The sequence below is a fragment of the Hyperolius riggenbachi genome, chromosome 6 (genome assembly GCF_040937935.1).
Source record: "Hyperolius riggenbachi isolate aHypRig1 chromosome 6, aHypRig1.pri, whole genome shotgun sequence".
In the NCBI taxonomy this organism is placed as follows: Eukaryota; Metazoa; Chordata; class Amphibia; order Anura; family Hyperoliidae; genus Hyperolius; species Hyperolius riggenbachi.
In genome coordinates this window covers 264,698,806-264,719,557 of record NC_090651.1, presented here as the reverse complement: position 1 = coordinate 264,719,557, position 20,752 = coordinate 264,698,806, and the positions used below count along the sequence as shown (strand labels likewise).

The window sequence follows — 20,752 nt, the reverse complement described above, 5'->3', positions numbered from 1 at the left end:
ATTGGGAATCCAATGGCCCGTCCCGCGTGGAAACTATCCCCAATTTGGTTGAGTAACCAATTTGTTGAGGAAGTCACCAAACAACCTCTTGCGCATTACTGGCAAGATAACGAAAAATCAGCTGAACCACAAGTGATCTGGGATGCATATAAGGCCGTGGTGCGAGGCTCCTTTATTTCTGGAATTAAATACGCCAGGGAACAGAACAGAATGCTTCTTTCAAACGCTGAAGCAGAGGCTAAGGCCAAAGAGAACAATTACATTAACAAACAAACCCCAGAGTCTTGGACGACTTCCGGTTCCGGCGCCCGCATGATCGGAGGCTAGGGGTGAGAGCTCCGTGCAGAAACCGGCTTCGCTAACAACCCGCAGCCAGATAAAAGATAGGAGTTGATCCTCCGAGTAACCCCAAGTCACCAGCACACAGACGCGGCAGATGGACAAATACCTCACCCGGTCCTCTCGGAAAAAAGCCGAGAAAAACGCCCGGCAGGAACCGCATGCAGGCAAGATGGCGGCGGGAAGATCCCACACCTCCCAGAGCCCTGAGCCTCACTCACCCGCGGGAACGTGGGACACTGAGAGCATAGAGGAGGATCACACCAGGGGGTCGCTCCACAGTGAAGACTACCGTGCAATCGCCCAGGAAGTGGCCAAGTTTATTACGCCTGACCTCCAATCCATAGTGGAGGGAGCTGTGAGGAAGTCCTTGGGACATGTAACGCGTCAATTGCAAGACCACGCGGGGAGGCTCGGAGAAGCGGAGAAACGCATAAGAGAATTGGAGAAAGATGTAGAGGAGGCAAGTAAACAGCTAGAGGACTCCCAGAGACACGAGCAAATGTTCTACGATCGTATTGAGGACATGGAGAACCGATCTAGACGGAACAACCTGCGAGTGGTAGGCCTCCCTGAACAGTATAAACTACAGGACATTGACGAGTTCTGTGAAAAGACCCTGCCAGGACTTTTAAATATGGATGGAACCTGTAGGGCAGAACGAGCCCACAGAGTGGGCCCCCAGAGAGCAGAAGGAGATAAGAGACCACCTAGGCTGGTAATGGTCCGCTATTTGGACTATAAAGATAAGGCAAGACTACTCTCAGCTTTTAAAGCACGCAGGGAACCACTTCTATTAGAGGGTAAGAAAATCATGATCTTTAACGATTACTCGGCAGATGTTACCAAGCGCCGTCAAGTCTTCAACGAAATATGCTCGGAATTGGTGAAGAGGAAGATTCGATTTGCCCTGATGTACCCTGCAACTTTGAAAATAACGGCGAAAGATGGGGAGACCTACATCTTTAAAAAACCTTCTGAAGCCAAAAAATTCCTTTCGCATCCTACGGCCTTTAACAGCCCGGCTAAAGAACGTGCTGACCACTCGACGGAAGGTCCGGACATGAGTACCTGAGAAGAAGTGTTCCAGGAGGTCGTAAGTTACTGTGTGATCCTGTGTTGGGGACTGTTTAATGTTATACGCTTTTGAGAAGTTATATGGCTGCTCATACACACGAAGCAATTGTTTATTGGAAACCCGCGAAGCCGGGGAAGCAGGAGAAAAGACACTCACCGAGGGAGAGAATGGCGGAAGCGGCATGCGGGGAAGAAGTGAGGTCTGAAGAAAGAAAGGATGATAATGGGGAACTGAACTTACGGGGAAAGTTATTCAGCTGCTCATTGAGCAAAGATACGGGGGGTAGGGGAAGGGGGGAGGGGTATATAACTGGTCACTCCATGCTTAAGGCTCTTATAGGGGATTGTTGTCTAATCTATAGTCGTTTAGTGGATAAGAGGAGCTCTGACTGGCAAATTGGTTGTCTTAGTACCAGGTGCTACACATTCTCTCAGATATATAGATGACGTTCAAAATTATATCATGGAATGTGAAGGGCCTGCGGTCTCCACATAAGAGATCGCAGGTTCTGCGCCACCTAAAGAAATTACGTGCGGACGTAGCAATATTGCAGGAAACGCATCTAAAAGTAGGGGAAGCGAAACTCATGCGGAAAAGTTGGGTGGCAGAAGTATTCGAATCTCCAGCACAGAACCGCAAGGCGGGAGTCTTAACTCTAATCAGTAAAAAGGCCCGGGCAGAGTCAGAGCTCCTCTGGTCGGATGGGGAGGGAAGATGCTTAGCGGTAAATCTCATACTACCAGGGGATAAACTCACAATTTTTAATATTTATGGACCAAATGCTGGTACGAGTCAGTTTCTACATAACTTACAATGGCAGGTAACAAAGGTGGTGGCTAATAACCTTGTAATAGGAGGGGACTGGAATACGGTAATACACACAGATGAGGATAAAAAGGGAGGAAACTATACCAGGCCGCAATTAGGGGGCAAAGAAACAGTCCTGGCTAGATTCCAAGCAGCTATGCAGCTTACGGACTCATGGAGATATATGCACCCATATGACCGGGAATACTCCTTTCACTCGGCAGCGCATGGAACCTTTTCCCGCCTAGATTATATCTTCATAAATGACCGTTTAACGAATAGAATCCATACGGCGGAGATAGAAGATATAGTAATCTCTGATCACGCTCCGGTATCTCTGGAAATACAGGAAAAAATTCAGAAGGGTTCGGATATAATCTGGAGATTCCCCTCCTTTCTGTATGGGGATGAGGGGTTCCATGCGCTGCTGAGGGGCTGGTGGTTCGAATATAGGGAGGACAATAGGGGACACGAGGCAACCCCCCTTCTCTTTTGGGACACGGCCAAAGCGGTCCTGAGAGGTCGCATCATGGCATATGTGAGCGCAAAAAAAAGAGAAACAGCAAAGCATTATATGGAGGCACTTCTGAAGGTTAGAGAGGCTTTCAGAAATTACAAGCTGTCCCCCACTGTACAGAAAAAATCTGATTGGCTTTCAGCTAAAGCCAATTCAGACAAGTGGTTTAGGGATAAAGAAGCAATATCCAGATCATACACAGAGCTGAAATTTCATAAATATGGCAGTAAAGCGGGACGTATTCTAGCCTTTATGGCACGAGGCCACTATACACCTACAAAAATACACACAATACGGGACGAGGGGGGAAGCCTGTTACACAATCCGAAGCAGATAAACGAACGATTCCGACGATTCTATGAGGCATTATATGCAGATACAGGGGAAGTAGATGCAGAGGGGATTCAAAATATACTACGAAAGGTTCACCTGCCTCAGCTTACCCAAGAGGAGGTAGAAGGCCTCAATGCAGATATAACAGAAGGAGAGATTAAAGCAACAATTAAAAATTTAACTAACCACAAAGCCCCAGGCCCAGACGGCCTCCCAGGAGAGTTCTATAAAATTATGAAAGAAGAGATAGTCCCTACACTTAGACGGGTATATGACACCACATTGAAAGGTAGAGGCCTTTTGGGCACAGGGAATGAAGCCCATATTAAATTACTCCACAAGGCGGGCAAAGACCCACAAAACCCAGGGTCCTACCGCCCAGTCTCCTTAATAAACCAGGATATGAAATTGCTCTCTAAGATCATGGCTGATAGACTGGCAGATCTTATGCCCAAACTAATCCAAGGAGAGCAGGTGGGCTTCATTAGAGGAAGAGCGGCGGTCACCAACATTAGAAAAGTGCTCCTGGTCCTAGAACAAGTAAAAGCGTACCCTAAATCGAATAAGAACTGTGCCCTGGTAACTTTTGACGCTGAAAAAGCGTTTGACGCAGTTAGATGGAAATGGGCAGAAGCTGTCCTTGTTAAAATGGGATTCCAGGGGGCATTCCTCACTATGTTTCGACTCATGTATAATTCCCCCCAGGCTCGAATTAGTACACCAGGCTTCCTCTCCTGTCCCTTTTCATTACATAGAGGCACAAGACAGGGGTGTCCTCTTTCACCCCTGTTATTTAACATTTCACTGGAGCCTATGGCTCGGCTATTACATAATAAGCTGGAAGGTATACGCATCGGTCACATGAAAGTAGTGCAGACTCTATTCGCGGACGACCTCCTACTCTTCTTGTCAGACCCAGCCCAACAGCTCCCGAAGGCCCTGGAAATCATTCAGGAAATAGGCCATCACTCAGGATTTAAAATAAACACATCAAAGTCTGAACTATTATTGCTCTCAAAGTACGCAGATCATGAATCGGCCAGCGGTCTGGGTCTACAAGTAGCAAAAGAAAAGATAAGATATTTAGGAATAGATATTGGTAGGGATCCGAGCTCACTCTATACCCGCAACTTTTCCCCACTTATAAAGTCTGTAATTGAACAGATGCAGAGCTGGAAAGAGATTCCACTAGGAGTCCTTGGGAGAGCGGCGCTAGTCAAAATGATTAGCTTTGGGAGATTACTCTACCCTATGCAGGTTATCCCTCTATTGTTAAAACACAAGGATGTTAGAGCCCTCAACGCCGCATTCACTAAATTCTTATGGAGGGGGAAACGAACGCGCATATGTCTGATGAGGTTACAGCTCCCAAAAGCGATGGGGGGTCTGAGCTTTCCAAATGTCAGAAAATACAACCTAGCTTGCATGTTCCGACATGTTAGGGACTGGATTGCTAACACAGGACATTTTTCAAATATAGAACTAGAGAAATGTGTAGCTGAACCATGGGAACTGACGGGTCTCCTACACACGAACTGGCCATGCTTGCCAGTACGACTTAAATATAATGTAATATATAGAGATACCTTGCTAACCTGGAGAGAAATACGTAAACTATTCCACCTTCCTTGGAGGATATCAAAATACATGCCCCTAGGAGGGAATCCGGGATTTAAACCAGGTTCTTTACATGAAAACTATACAGTCTGGGCGGATAAGGGGGTTACAAAATTGGGCAATTTGATGGATCTCCGGGAACATAGACTCTCAACTCTGAGGGAATTATCGCAAAACTATGGTATCCCAAGAACTGACTTTCTCATATATAATCAAATTTGCTCTTACGTTAGAGCTAATCTACAAAACATAGCTTCAATAGCTGATATCTTACCATTTGACCTTTTCTTAAAGCCAAGAGGGGAGAGGCTATCTCTATCGGAGATCCAAAGATCTATTGCAACAATTGGGATGGAGGAGAAAGCAGTTCATAATATGAGCAGCTGGTCGAAAACATTCCAGGCCCCCAACCTAGAGAAAAGGATACTAGAGGGTAACAACTCAGTGAGAAGGGTGATGATAAGTGAGAAATGGAGGGAGTCCCACCTTCTAATGATATATAAAGCAAAGTATGCCTTCAACTTAATTTATAAGACCCCAAGACCTGGATACATAGACCATTGCCCTAAATGTCATCAACCTCAGGCTAACATGGTTCATTGCATCTGGGACTGTCCTCCAATCCAAACTTTCTGGGACACGATTTGCATCTTTGCAGGTAAACTAGGAAATTGCACCATAGTAAAAGAACCACTTCTGCTTCTATTCAATGCAGCCCCGGTAGAAAACACACCGGATCAAACCAAACACATACAGGACATTGTACATATAACAATGTTGGCAGCACGCAAATCAATCTTTAACAGGTGGATATACTCAACATCTCCCACTTTGTGGGATGCTCAAGAGGAACTGAGACAATTAATGTTGATGGAAAAACTGGATGCAACTATGAATATGGATAAAGGGACGAAAAGATTCTTCAAGAGATGGAAACCCTTCTTATTGCTCACAATGTCAGATGCAGACCTACAACGCCTGGTGCAGCCCTTCAAGTATTCCTCATGGTATGCGAGAGCGGATCTATCTGGCTCTCTAGGCAGACTGAAACTAAGAGCATGATCTGTCCAAATGGACAATGGGCATAAGACCCTAACCCCTAGGCCTTGGGAGAGGTCCTACTTGACTCTATTCTAGCTAAGCAGGAGTGACCAGGGGGGAGGGAGGGTAGAAAGGGAGAAGGGGGGGGGGGAGGGGGTTGAGTTATACATCCTGTTTGTCTTGAACTATATCTTCGCTGTGAAGATCATTTCAGCTGTCATTGTTTATTGGAAAAATTCAATAAAACGTTTAAAAAAAAAAAAAACCCCAGAGTCTTACTCTGACTGGCAGTCGGCTCTTTCCGCCCTCACAACTAGACAATCTAATGTAACTCAATCTAACCTTAAACTCCAGAGAATCCGTATCTATGAGCAGGGCGATAATACTGGTCGATTGCTTGCCCGTCTTATTGGGCAAGAAAAATTTATCCCGCATATATCCATGATTTCTAACCAAAACAACACCCCAATCTATGATGCGCAGGCAATTAACCAGGTTTTTAAGGACTACTACTCGGCCTTGTGTGCATCCTCTGTCCAATATACTGACTCCATGGTGTCTGACTATTTAAATGGTATCCATTTTCCTACGCTTACCCCCTCTGAGAGGGGGTATCTTGAGGGGGACATCTCCAGAGAGGAACTAGACATTGCACTAGACCTAATGCCCACCAATAAATCGCCAGGTACGGAGGGTCTCCCACCTGAATTCTTCAAAAAATTCCGTAGCGCTTTAAGCCCCCGACTACTTCACCTTTTTCACCTACCTCAAGGCGACCGGCCACTACCCAAATCGATGGCAGAAGCACTTATAGTGATAATCCCCAAACCAGGAAAAGACCCCACTAATTGCTCATCGTACAGGCCGATCTCCCTACTCAACACGGATTACAAACTGCTAGCCAAAATACTATCCATAAGAGTCAACAAGGTCCTCTCGTCTTTAATTCACCCTGACCAATCGGGATTTGACCCCGGGAAGGGAACTGACATCAACATCCGCCACCTAACCACTAACCTCAGTATTAATCACGACAACTTAGGTACTAGGGTAATCGCTTCCCTAGACGCTGAAAAAGCGTTTGATTCTGTTGAGTGGGAGTTCCTCATGGAGACGCTCCGTCGATTTGGGTTCGGGCCTAAGTTTTTGAAGTGGATCCAAGCCTTGTATCACCTACCTGTAGCCAGGGTTAAAACTGGTCTTCAGACCTCAGCACCCTTTGCCCTGGGAAGGGGGACGAGGCAGGGCTGCCCCCTGTCTCCCTCCCTCTTTGCACTGGCAATAGAGCCCCTGGCTATTAAAATTAGAGCTGATAGAACAATCAAAGGCCTACAGATAGGTGAACTGCACGAAAAGATTTCGTTATACGCAGACGACCTGCTATTGTACCTCAATGACCCGGGTCCCTCTCTGGAGATGTCCCTCAGGGTAATCCAAGAATATGGCCTTTTCTCTGGCCTTAAAATAAATTGGGCAAAATCCCTGGTTCTTCCTATTGACCCAGCACCTCCCCCTCCTGGAAGGCAATCCCAACTAACTTGGGTATCTGAACTGAAATACTTAGGGATTAAGTTCACCACTAACATTTCCGTCTTCTCAAAACTAAATGTGGAACCTGCAATGGAGCTACTTAAAGACAAGTGCAAGGCATGGCAGAACCTCCCCCTAACACTACTAGGCAGAGCCAACGCCATCAAAATAAATCTTCTCCCCAAATTTAACTATATTTTCCGCAACTCCCCTGTTATAATAAGCAACCAAACGTTTAAAGTCATAGACTCTTCCATCACCTCGTGCCTGTGGAACGCAAAAACTCCCAAAATAGCATTAAAAACTTTACAGTTACCCAAAGAAGCAGGAGGGATCGGCCTCCCCGTTTTTAAATTTTATTATTGGGCAGCCATTCTAGTCACCACCCGGTGGTGGTTTTCCCGCTCGCTAGATAACCCTGCCACAGCCCTGGAGGCGGCAGTTATGGGCTCCTACACGGCCCTGGCCAGTCTCCCATACAGGGGTACCAAATGCTCTGAAAAACTAACATTATCAATGAAGACGGTAATTACAGTTTGGGAACAAATTAAGAAAATACAGTGCCCTTTAGGACAGGTATCCCCATACCTTCCTCTTTGGAACAATGCTTCCCTCCCTCACTTTCTCTCAATCCCTGACCCTTCCATCTGGGCAGATAGTGGGATATATAGACTTAAGGACATAATAGAAAACAACCAACTTATGCCCTTCGACCAACTTAAATCCCAATATCAACTTACAAACAAATACTTCTTCCGATACTTGCAGCTCCGCCACGCCTTCCAAGCACAATTTCTTTCCAATAACACCTCCCTCGAGGTTTCCACATCCCCTATAGAATCAAAGGTAGCTTTGAGGGACCTTCCCAAGGCCCTTTCATCGCTCTACAAAGCAATCCTCCCCATTACCACTCCATCTATGTCAAAACTTTTTGAAAAATGGAAAGCGGACATCCCAGAATTGGAACCCTCCGATTGGGAAGAAGCTTTGCAGCATACTTACGTCTCATGCATTTCTGCCAGAAACAAGATGATAGCCCTTAAGTTACTACACAGGGCCTACCTTTCCCCAGATAAACTGCATAGATTTAACCCACAAACCTCCAGCCTCTGCAATAGATGTGGTCAACAAAATGCTGGATTTATTCATGTCATATGGAGCTGTCCGCACCTCCTGCAATACTGGACCGAAATTGGGGAATGGATCCTTAAATTATTCCCAAGAGCTTCTATTGGCCGCCTCCCCAAGTATTATCTCCTTTGTGTTATAAATTCTCACATCCTAGCACCCCCCAAGCAACTGCTATACCGCAACTTGCTATTCTACGCTAAGAAATTAATTACCCTACATTGGAACCAACCAAGTCCACCCACGGTAGCGGAATGGGTTAACTATATAAACAAAGAAATCCGCATCCTTAAAGAGGTCTACGAAAGGCGAGGTGCTAACAAAAAATTTGAAAAAATCTGGTTTCGTTGGCTGGATGCAACTGACTTAGACCTCAGTTAGGTTAAAAACAGAAAATTGGTGTGTCTGTGATTCTCAGAAACTAACTCCTGAACAACATCCTGTTGGGGGGGTATCTTTGCTCTGCTGCAGCTGCATAGTTGTATAGGAATGTTTTATGTTGCTACAGTTGTCCAGGCTGACCGTTTCAGCCTGTGTTGTATATCAAAATGCAAAATTTAATAAATTTTGACTTTAAAAAAAAAAGTGCTTTAAAACATCTTGCATGTGTATACATCAATCAGGTAGTGTAATTAGTGTACTGCTTCACACTGACAGACCAAACTCACTGTATAACGCACCGCAAATAGCTGTTTGTGTAGTGATGGCCGTGCTGGACTGGTGCGCACCATGGCCAGAGTGCAGGCGATAGCAGTTTTCAAGCCCATATGGTCGCCGGGCTGAGGTAGCTCAATGACAGAGCAACAGTGACTGTCCAGCTGATGGAATTTGGTCTGTATACAATGAAGCAAGGACCTTATTATCTTGGGTGTGCCCCCCCAACACACTCATAAAGGTCATTGCTTCCTTGTGATACGCAAGCCCCTTCACCGCGGCAAGGTAACGATCATGAAGGGAAATTGACACATGTACATGCCTTTTGTTTTGTTGTTGCAGCCGCAGTGCAGCCAGAAAAAATTAGGCATGTACATGCACCAGAAAAATTATTATTATGTTTGGTAGCAGCTGCTGCTAGAAGCAGCGGCCATAAAAAAATCAGGAATCCATCTGGAGTCCTGGACCCTGTTGGTGGTGGCGGAGAAGGCAGTCAAGCGGCCTGCAGGCAGAGATGCTGTGTGGGGACTGACTTAGTCTTGGGGCAGGCAGTCACATGCTGTGCAGGCAGAGATGTTGTGTGTGGGGACTGGCTTAGTCTTCGGGCAGGCAGTAGCCCTCTGGGATCCATGCCTCATTCATTTTAATAAAGGTGAGGTACTGAACACTTTTTGACCTGACTGCTGGTGGTATAATACAATGTGCAGTTACACAGGTGCAGTGAAAAGGTATGCACTGACTGCCGCTATAATACAATTGTGCAGTCACACAGGAGCAGTGAAAAGGTATGCAGTGACTGCTGGTATACAATGTGCAGTCACACAGGTGCAGTGAAAAGGTATGCACTGACTGTTGCTATAATACAATTGTACAGTCACACAGGTGCAGGGAAAAGGTATGCACTGACTGCTGCTATAATACAATTGTGCAGTCACACAGGTGCAGGGAAAAGGTATGCAGTGACTGCTGCTATAATACAACTTTGCAGTCACATAGGTGCAGGGAAAAAGGTATGCACTGACTGGTGGTGGTATTGTATAATACAAAGCGCAGTCACACAGAGACACACAGAGACAGTGAAAGGTATGCACTGAATGTACCTGGGCCTGGCACAGTACAGCAATTAGCAAGTGCCAGCTGCGACAGACAGGGCTGTATATGCAGTGTCAGTGGCACACACACACACACACACACACACACCAAAAAACACATCAGAAGAGCATTAGCTCTCAAAAGAGTTATTTTGGAGTGCTTTTCATTGACAAATACCAGCAAGGAGCAAGCTAACAGACCTCCTAACTATCGCTTTCCCTATCTCTCCAATGTCTCTCCCTTCTCTCACTAATACAGCAGCACACAGAGTGAGTACATGGCCGATGCTGCTGCCTTCTATGGAGGGGGGGGGCGCTCCAGGAGGGAGTGCAACCTGATTGGCTGCCATGTGTTTGCTGACTGTGATGTAGAAGGTCAAAGTTTAGCCCAATGATGTAGTATAGGGGGCGGGTCGAACTCGCTAAGTGTTCTCCGGCGAACCGTTCAGGCCATCTCTGGCAGCCATGCATGGTACCATTGAAATTAATAGGGTAGCATTGCAGTGGTTTCGATTCCCTATACATCACAGCAGCCAGCCTGCACATTTGCCGTATAAATGTTCAGGAGATGTGTTGTGCCATGACTGATGATCACATGTTTGACAGTGGTGTGCTGACACATGCATATGTAGCATGTCAAAGGTTGCCTTATTAGCCCCTTGTTACCCATGCAGGTTTCCCAGAGTATTGCTCAAGGGGGCAGAGCCCAACACTGACGGAATCTGAATATTCTGGAGAATGCCAGCTTGTATGAGTGACAATGAGTTAAAGGGAACCTGAAGTGAGAGGTATATGGAGACTGACATATTTATTTAATTTAAACAATGCCAGTTGCCTGGCTGTCTTGCTGATCTGCCGCTAATACTTTTAGTCATAGGGCTTGATTCACAAAGCAGTGCTAACTGTTTAGCATGAGTGTGCTAAACAGTTAGCACGTGAAATTCCGTTTGTGGACTTTTGCATGCGCAACCACTTCACGTGCTAACTGTTTAGCACACCCGTGCTAAACAGTTAGCACGGCTTTGTGAATCAAGCCCATAGACCCTGAACAACATGCAGTTTAGATGTTTAGGACAAAAAAAAATGACAAGATTAGCTCAGCAGGCATGCAGCCACTAGGTTTCTCGAGGTTATTTTTAATAAGACTGGGGGTTACACATTTGTTTGTTTTAAAATTGCATTTATGTATTTTAGAGTATTTTAGCCTGCGCAGTTCGCCACGCCATGATTGACAGCGGTGCTTTGCGCAGCCGCAGTAAGGCCGACCCCGCGGTCGGCCTGAATACTGAGCGGCGAGAGCGGGACAGCAGCGGGGGGCGGAGGTGGCAGCGTGGGACAGTCGGCTGCAAGGGGCTGGAGAAAGCCCCAGGTGAGTAAAGCTCATTTTTACTTTTTTCCCTGATAACTCCTTTAAAGGATACCAGAGCCTAAGCCACAACATAAAAAAAGACATGGTATGCTGTCAGGAGGGTGGGAGCCCTCTCTTTCCACTCCCTCGTTGGAAATCTGTGTGCCTCCATTTCCCCATTCTAGACCCAGTTAGTGGCTCCCGATCCCAGTGTCCACTATGGAAATACTGTGCCACGCACACACAGTATTTCCTTTCTTTTCCCCCTGTGCCCGCAGCTGTAGTGGACGCTGGGGTCGGGAGCCACTAACTGGGTCTAGAACGGGGGAACAGCGTACCAGCGTACCTCCTGACAGCGTACCATTTCTATTTTATATTGTGGCTTGGGCTCACGTATCCTTTAAAGGAGGACAACTATAGTGAGAGGTATATGGAGGCTGCCGAATTTATTTCCTTTTAAGCAATACCAGTTGCTTGGCAGCCCTGCTGGTCTATTTGGCAGTAGTGTCTGAATCAGACCAGGAACAAGCATGCAGCGTATAATAACAATAATGTCAGAAATGCCTGATCTGCTGTATGCTTGTTCAGGGTGTATGGCTAAGAGTATTATCAGAGGATCAGCAGGATATCCATTTAGTAGTTAAAAAGTAAATATGGCAGTCTCCATATACGTTTAAAGTCCTAGCTTACCCTCCTGGATTATTCATTGTTAGTGAAAATGAATAGGTCACTATGCTATTACTCACACAAGTTTTCAAATCGTACAGTATTTGATGCAGCCATCCCAGATAAATTCTCTATGGAAATGTTAATCACATGACTCAGAGGTATAAGCACAGTATAGAGCTGCAAGCAGATTCGAAGTTTCTTCCTCTGCATCACCTGATCCCTCCTCCCCAGTTCTCTGACTTTTTTTTTTTTTTGCTCTTTAAAAAAAATGCAGTTTTGTACAAGATTAAAAAAAAAAAGAATATCTGCTGCACCAATTCATAGATTCTCATTTCGAGCAAGAAAAAAATGGTGCCAGGAAAAAAGGACCTGGCTGGATAACAAATTGGCACCGGTGGATAGCAAATCTCAATAATGATAAACATCACTTTTAAACATCAATCAATAACATCATAATGAATTGGTTAACGATAAATACAATTTTAAAACAGACAGAAGTTGATAATCAAAATATATTAATGGTAAAAATCGTTAAGTAATTCAACAATACAGCTTAACCCAATCCTACTCTCACACAGAACCCTTCCCTGTTGGTGCCTAAAACTAACCACTAGCCCGGTGGTGCCTAACCCTAACCATCCCCCATTGGTGCCTAACCCTAACCATCCCCCAGTGGTGCCTAACCCTAACACCCCCCCCCCCAGTGTTGCCTAACCCTAATCACCCCCCCCCCCCTGGTGATGCCTAACCCTAACTACTCCCCCTGCAGAAACACCCTTTTACACATAGAAATGATAATATCTTTGATAACGTAAAATCTGTACATACAAACAGAATAATATGACAAAAACTATAATGTTGCAAGCTTCAAAAACTTTAATGGTCTAATGTTGGTAACTATTTTTATCGGGCATCCTTTTTTCTGCATTTTTCGCCGTATTACCGATAATTGCATTAGCGCCTAAAGCATCGCTCTTTTCTTCCACTAGCCGCCAGCGCCCTTTTTTCCTGCTATCTTCTCATGTTCTTCTAAGTAACATGCAGATACCTGCGTACTACTTCTGGAAGACCCACCTCCTACCTTTCTTTCAGACAGCTAGCTGACAGAACAGTCACTCTCCAGTCATATATGTATTGACTAAAGCTTTCTAGACTGACTGGGAGTGAGCAGTAGGTAACAGAGGAAGAGATGATGATCTAGGAATTCAAGCAACAGATGTTTTAAAAATATTACAAAAAAGTTATGTATAATACTGTAATTGTAAAATACTGTTCTATTAGATGAATAAAATACTGTACAAACCGTGACTTTAAACAACTCGGCTTAATAAGACTTACCTCATCATACTTTTCAAGTCCAAGATACGCTTTACCCATGTGCACATAGGCCTTCAGCCATTTTTTATCACACTGAAATATAATAATTACAGTAAGCATGATTACTGGTTGCCCACATAAAACAGTCACTCCATACAAAAGTAATATTTCAGTTCTAAATGCATTCAGGTAGACTTAGTCACTTGTTCATCACTTGGTAGAGTATTGTTCGTGTTAGCCATCAGTAAAAGCAAGAAGTTTTGAATCAGGATGATACCATTTATTGGCTAGCTTAACAATAATAACAGTAAGCTTTCGGCTACTCAGCGTTCTTCAGACTTGAATCTTGTATCAATAGAGGATTACAGTCTGATGAAGGCTGGCCAGCCGAAAGCTTACTCTCATTCTTTCAAGTTAATCAATAAATACTTCTTGCATTCATTTCTTGGAAATCGCAATGAAAAAGTATTTTGCCATCATACATCCTGGTTCTGCCTCTCCTCAGATTTTACTGTGTTATTAATAACAAACCTACAGCCAAATGTCATAAAATGCAACCTGAGGCATAATCAAAAACTCAGACTGACTATTCCCTTTAGCTTAGTATTTTTGGTGCAATAAAAGCAGGGGATCCCAACCCCCAGTCTGTGGTCCAGTGCAGTTATGTGGGCCGTGCTGTGACGGTCCATGGGACTGCCCTGTTACTCTAGACATGCAGAGTAGCTCACCGGGGCCACTGTTCTTACAGCTGTGCTACTTCATCCTCCGTACATCACCTGATACATGTCACATGACACACATCGGGAGCCGCTCCTGCAGCACAGCCTATGGCTGTAAGGAGATAGGATAGCACCCTCGGTGATGTGATATGACTGGTTTGCATGGGATTGCTTTCCAAACCTAACCCCCTATCTCCCTTTACCCCCAACATAACCCCAAACACAAAATAATGTTGTGTATTTATTCTTAAAGTACACCTAACGCCAGGAAAAATAATAGTTTTCAAATAGGATAGCCCACTGAATACACATATGTCCAAATCAATAATAGTTAAGTTCCCATATATATAAGTGGATACCTAATTAGTATTTATGGTCTCTTCCTGTTTAAAATAAAATAATTCAACTGGATCGATATCTCAATTGTGTAAACCAGTGATCTGCAAACTTGGCTCTCCAGCTGTTAAGGAACTACAAGCCCCACAATGCATTTTCCTTTATGAATCATGACTGTGGCCATCGGACTCCCGCAATGCATTGTGGGACTTGTAGTTCCTTAACAGCTGGAGAGCCAAGTTTGCAGATCACTGGTATAAACAAAGAGGTGATAATACACTTTAGTGCCACTGCTAACCTTTTCAAATAACAGGCTGAGGTGACTGCACAGCAGGATAAAGATCGCTGTGAACTTTCCATATTCTGTGTACAGCACTGACATACCCAGAAGGATAGCAGAAGATGAACATTGGGGGAGGTTAGAGTCAGACACCAGGAAGGTCTTAATAGTATGTGGGGGGGGGGGGATAGAATTAGCTTTAGATGTCAGTAAGGGGTTTGCCCATGGGGACTGAGAAGCATGGTAATGCTTAGGTGTAGCCAGTTGACTTGGGAAGCACCTAAAACCCAGAAGAAACCATCACAAAGTCAACGGTAGCTTATCAATAACCACACTTTACTGATGTTCCAACTATTAGCCTCAGATTGCACCCAAATTAGTAGGCCATGGAATCTCAATTGTATAAACCAGTGATCTGCAAACTTGGCTCTCCAGCTGTTAAGGAACTACAAGTCCCACAATGCATTTTCCTTTATGAATCATGACTGTGGCTATCAGACTTCCGCAATGGATTGTGGGACTTGTAGTACCTGCTGATCCTCAGCCTCTAACACATTTAGCTATAAACCCTGAACAAGCATGCAGGTCAGGTGTTTCTGACTGAAGACTGAAGTCTGAATGCTTGTTTTGGGTGTGTGATGCAGATACTATTGCAGCCAAATAAATCAGCAGGACTGCCAGGCAACTGGTATTGTTTAAAAGGAATTAAATATGGCAGCCTTCATATCCCTCTCACTTCAGGTACAAGGGGAATAGAGGTGCCCAGGGTATGGTAAAAGTATGTTAAAACCAGTTACAGGACCACGATCACCAAAAAACTGTAACATTTAAAATACAAAGTAATTCAAGGTACATTTTACTCTGGAAGAAATGTACTTCTTATTTGGAACTTTTGGAAACTCTGTCTGTGGAGACACTTTTTGCTGTTGAGTTCTACCTATGAAGTTATCCCCTCCATCTTTTGTCATATATAGGCTTCCCTGTATATTTTTGTGTGCGGCCGTTGTGTGTGCGTGGATGTGCTTGGAGTGGACTGTGTTTGGTCGTGACGGGGTGGCCATCCCATGTAGTTTTTAAAGCACTTTTTGTACATTAGAGTAATAAAGATATATTTTTCATATTTTTGACCTATATGTACTTATTTGGTTTTATGATTATTGAATTATAAGATTAGACACATTTGTTCCCCGACTAGTGACCACTTTCACATAGCAATGGTACTTCTTATTTGTATGTGTTTACATGTATTTTATTTTTTTTACCATTTTTGGGATAGTGGTCCTTTAAAAAGAAAAAAGTTGAGGTGGCTTACCTCAAATGAAGACACAATCATATGATTAATGACTTTTATTGTGCACTGGCAATGTGTTTTGTGGGACTATGCCCACTTCCTCAGGCCAAATAAAAGTTTAGACGCCTGGGTCTTACATCTTTTGTGGCCTTTCATCAAGAGCATGACCACTCCCAGCTTGCCCGGACACCTGAGTGGAGCCGGATTTACAGATCTCCACCTGTCTACAGCGGTTAGTTGCCCTTCTGCAACCTCCCATTGTGAGCACACATTTCGTTTTTTGCTTTCCTTTTACTGTTGTGACTTACTGCACCATCGGGGCCCCAGTTCTCTTTGTGTTTGTTTTTCCCTCCAGGGGGTCCTTTTACCACCACCACACCTTTATTTCTCACTTCAAGTGTACTTTAAAAAGAAACTAAGGCGATAGGATTCCAGGAAAGTCCTATTTAGCATTATTTCTAAAGATACAATTGTTTATCTCAGTGTCACTTTAAACTCGTGGTAAAAACTTTAATGAATATATATTAAAAATGCTCTATTTGCCAGTCAGTAAAATACAGTACCTCTAATGTACAACTAATTAAAGAGGAACTGTAGTGAAAATAACGTGATGAAAAAAAAATTGCTTTTTTTTTACAATATTAATTTACTAATTATTTAGTCAGTATTTGCCCACTGTAAAATCTTACCTCACCCTCATACAGATTCTGAAATGTATTACAGGTAGCGACATCTGTAGTCCTGTCAGGTGTAGCTCTGCAGAATGTCTGTTTACAGGGAGTTCTAAACCCAGCAGAAAATATATGGTCTCCCAGAATGCACTGGGAGGAGAATTCTGCATAGCTCAACAGGCTAATCATCACTAGCTACATACTACATATCACAGAGCTACATACCATTGTACAGCAATAAATAGACATAGGAAGTGTTTCCAATACTGCAACTAGTAAAATTACAGTAAAAGTGGGTATCCTGAATAATGTAATGAATGTTACTATATAGTTTGTCAAAACAGTGCCTCTTCAAGATTTGGTAATGCATGTTTTCACAGTTTCTGGTTCTGTTCATTTACTAGAGCAGTTGCTATGGAAACACCACTTTCAGTATTTTTGGTTGATAAATCACCTCTTGAATGTAGTAAATGACTTGTTTAGCCAATAAATTAGAACGTCACAAGGTCTATTTACCTCAACAACTGCAGAATTTCTACCTTAAACAATGAGCTGCTGTTAATATGTCTCCTCCACACATCAAGTGCAATTCTAATTTGCCCTCATGACAAGTGCTACCGTGACAACCTTGTGAAGGTGGAGACAGGTGTCTCTCCGTTATGCAGTGCATTAAATAAAGGATGCTACCTGGACAGAAAAATATTGTTTTCTTATCACGGAATGTGGCAACGCCACTGAAGGAATGCAATGCTAGAGTTAAAAGACATGAAAGACATGAAAGTAGCCCAATATCGCTCAGGGTCCAGGGATAATTCCAAAATCTGAAATAATATCACACAGCTCTGAGATTATAACAGACTTGTGATGAAATACATTAGATTTCTGAGAAAAGGTCAAGACTGGGTTTCTCAGAGAACTTTGAGAATATGAAATTCCAAGAATATTTCAGAATTCATCTTGTGTAATTTTAGTACAGAAGGATATTCATAAGTTACACTTCGAGTCGTATATTGCCACCGCTGTACATGTTTCTGCTGTAGCTGGCTGCTAGGCAGAGTATAGGAGTTGAAATAGATCACCAGCAGATTAACTGGAAGATGATTCTTTGGGGTGGATTCACTAAACAGTGCTATTTCATAATACACATTGCTATTTCATAACGCTCGTATGGCATAATGCTGTGTGCGCTATCGACATAACACCACAAGCGCTATCAGCAAGTACGGTGGTTAGACAGAGGTTGGTAGGGAAATAATCAAGAGTGTTGATGTTTTCAATGCGCGTAATACTTTCCGCGTTAAAGAATTACGCGCATACAAAATTATGTGTTATTAATTTAAATAGTGTGTTTAATAGTGTATGCTTTAAAAAACATAGCAATGTAAGCATTCATTGCCTAACATGCACTCATCCAGCCTAACCTCAAACGGTTCCATCACTGAAGGAAAATTTAAACAAACATATAAAAAAAAAATATTTGTCCAGGACTATTCATACTTTTTAAATGTCATAAATACTAATTTATGTGATCAAGCATATTGGAGCACCTGTAAGGGGCCAACAACACCATGTAAATACATGTTCCCTGGGGGGGGGGGCTGGGGTGCAGGAGGAGGGAGAGGCAACTTGTGGTCCAGCAGTGCAGGTGTCCCTGCAGAGCTCAGGGGCCCTGAGCCAATTGTCCTCTTTTCCTCTATGTCAGCTCCAGCACACACGGTGTCCCAGCTTCACAGTGTCCCCAGCAGTGTGCTGCAGCTTCACAGTGTCCCCAGCAGTGTGCTGCAGCTTCACAGTGTCCCCGGCAGTGTTCTGCAGCTTCACAGTGTCCCCAGCAGTGTGCTACAGCTTCACAGTGTCCCCAGCAGTGTGCTGCAACTTTACAGTGTCCCCAGCAGTGTGCTGCAGCTTCACAGTGTCCCCAGCAGTGTTCTGCAGCTTACCAGTATCCCCAGCAGTGTGCTGCAACTTCACAGTGTCCCCAGCAGTGTTCTGCAGCTTCACAGTGTCCCCAGCAGTGTACTGCAGCTTCCCAGTGTCCCCATCAGTGTGCTGCAACTTCACAGTGTCCCCAGCAGTGTGCTACAACTTCACAGTGTCCCCAGCAGTGTTCTGCAGCTTCACAGTGACCCCAACAGTGTGCTGCAGATTCACAGTGTCCCCAGCAGTGTGCTACAGCTGCACAGTGTTCCTAACAGTGTGCTGCAGCTTCACAGTGTCCGCAGCAGTGTGCTGCAGCTTCACAGTGTCCGCAGCAGTGTGCTGCAGCTCCACAGTGTCCCCAGCAGTGTGCTGCAGCTCCACAGTGTCCCCAGCAGTGTGCTGCAGCTTCCCAGTGTCCCCAGCAGTGTGCTGCAGCTTCACTGTGTCCCCAGCAGTGTGCTGCAGCTTCCCAGTGTCCCCAGCAGTGTGCTGCAGCTTCCCAGTGTCCCCAGCAGTGTGCTGCAGCTTCCCAGTGTCCCCAGCAGTGTGCTGCAGCTTCCCAGTGTCCCCAGCAGTGTGCTGCAGCTTCACAGTGTCCCCAGCAGTGTGCTGCAGCTTCACAGTGTCCCCAGCAGTGTGCTACAGCTTTACAGTGTCCCCAGCAGTGTCCTGCAGCTTTACAGTGTCCCCAGCAGTATTCTGCAGCTTCACTGTGTCCCCCACAGTGTGCTGCAGCATCACAGTGTCCCCAACAGTGTGCTGCAGCTTCACAGTGTCCCCAACAGTGTGCTGCAGCTTCACAGTGTCCCCAGCAGGGTGCTGCAGCTTCACTGTGTCCCCAACAGTGTGCTGCGGCTTCACAGTGTCCCCAGAAGGGTGCTGCAGCTTCACAGTGTCCCCAACAGTGTGTTGCAGCTTCACAGTGTCCCCAGCAGTGTTCTGCAGCTTCACAGCGTCCCCGGCAGTGTTCTGCAGCATCACAGTGTCCCCAGCAGTGTGCTGCAGCTTTACAGTGTCCCCAGCAGTGTGCTGTAGCTTCCCAGTGTCCCCAGCAGTGTGCTGCAGCTTCACAGTGCCCCCAGCAGTGTGCTGCAGCTTCCCAGTTCCCCAGCAGTGTGCTGCAGCTTCCCAGTGTCCCCAGCAGTGTGCTGCAGCTTCACAGTGTCCGCAGCAGTGTGCTGCAGCTTCACAGTACACACACAATACACAACACAAGTCACACTACACAGTACCCACATGTTACAATGCATACAGTGATATACAATTAACAAAAGTTATGGTTGCTTGGCATTGTACATATGACCAACACAATTTAATTACTACTTAAAAAAATTAAAATCTACACAGAGGCCAAAAATAGCTGAAAATTGTAAAGGACACATACAAACAAATAACACTTACTTGCCCAGGCTGCAAGTGCTGTTGAGCAAAGCTTATATAGGCAAACAGCTGACAAATGTTAACATTACAAACGTAAACTTCTGCTTGCTCAAATGAATGCGCGGCATTAGTTTAGCGCGTGTAAAGTTTTACGCAAACACTGACGCACATAATTCATGTAGCACTATAGTGCAATTTAATAGCACTGTTTAGTGAATGAACCCCCCCACCCCCACATGCAGAGGACTGTCTGCCAGCCCGGGGCTGACCGGTGGCGTCCGTGGAGCTGGAAGGGCTGCCCCCATACATGATGCAGAGCAGCAGGGGTGGTGGAATGTTGTACATTACCTCCTTCCGGTGATGGGACAGGCCATCTTCACTCTTTAGTATGCAAGCGGCATACAGCCAATCCCTATGCAGCTGCCACCCCTGCATGTCATGGAACAGGGGAGGAGCGGCATACTGATTGGCTGTATTGCGCTTGTACAGTGAAGAGTGAAGAGAAATTGACCCACCGCCAGAAGAAGGTATGGTATAAAACTGCTCCTGTGCATTACTTTCAGGAGTGCCCCCCCCACCCCCCCTTCTGCAATTGCAGGGTTCATAAAGGCTATTGTTATGCCCCTGCTGCAAACCACTGCTTCATTCATCCTGCATTAGAGTGCATAAAGCGGTGATCACATGTC

General features: G+C 44.9%; 1 protein-coding gene across 9 annotated transcripts in view; it reads right to left on the bottom strand.

Annotated features, from left to right (window-relative positions):
• The window catches only part of TTC12 (tetratricopeptide repeat domain 12), a 308,494-nt gene that overhangs the window by 202,568 nt on the left and 85,174 nt on the right, over nt 1–20,752 (bottom strand). For all 9 annotated transcript variants that reach the window (XR_011022127.1, XR_011022128.1, XM_068240772.1 and 6 more), the window contains exon 8: nt 13,491–13,562. Coding sequence is in view for 7 of the 9 variants with exons in the window: in XM_068240772.1 (XP_068096873.1) it covers nt 13,491–13,562 (72 nt within the window). In the remaining 2 variants the exon portion in view is untranslated. The remainder of the gene's footprint in view (nt 1–13,490; nt 13,563–20,752) is intronic.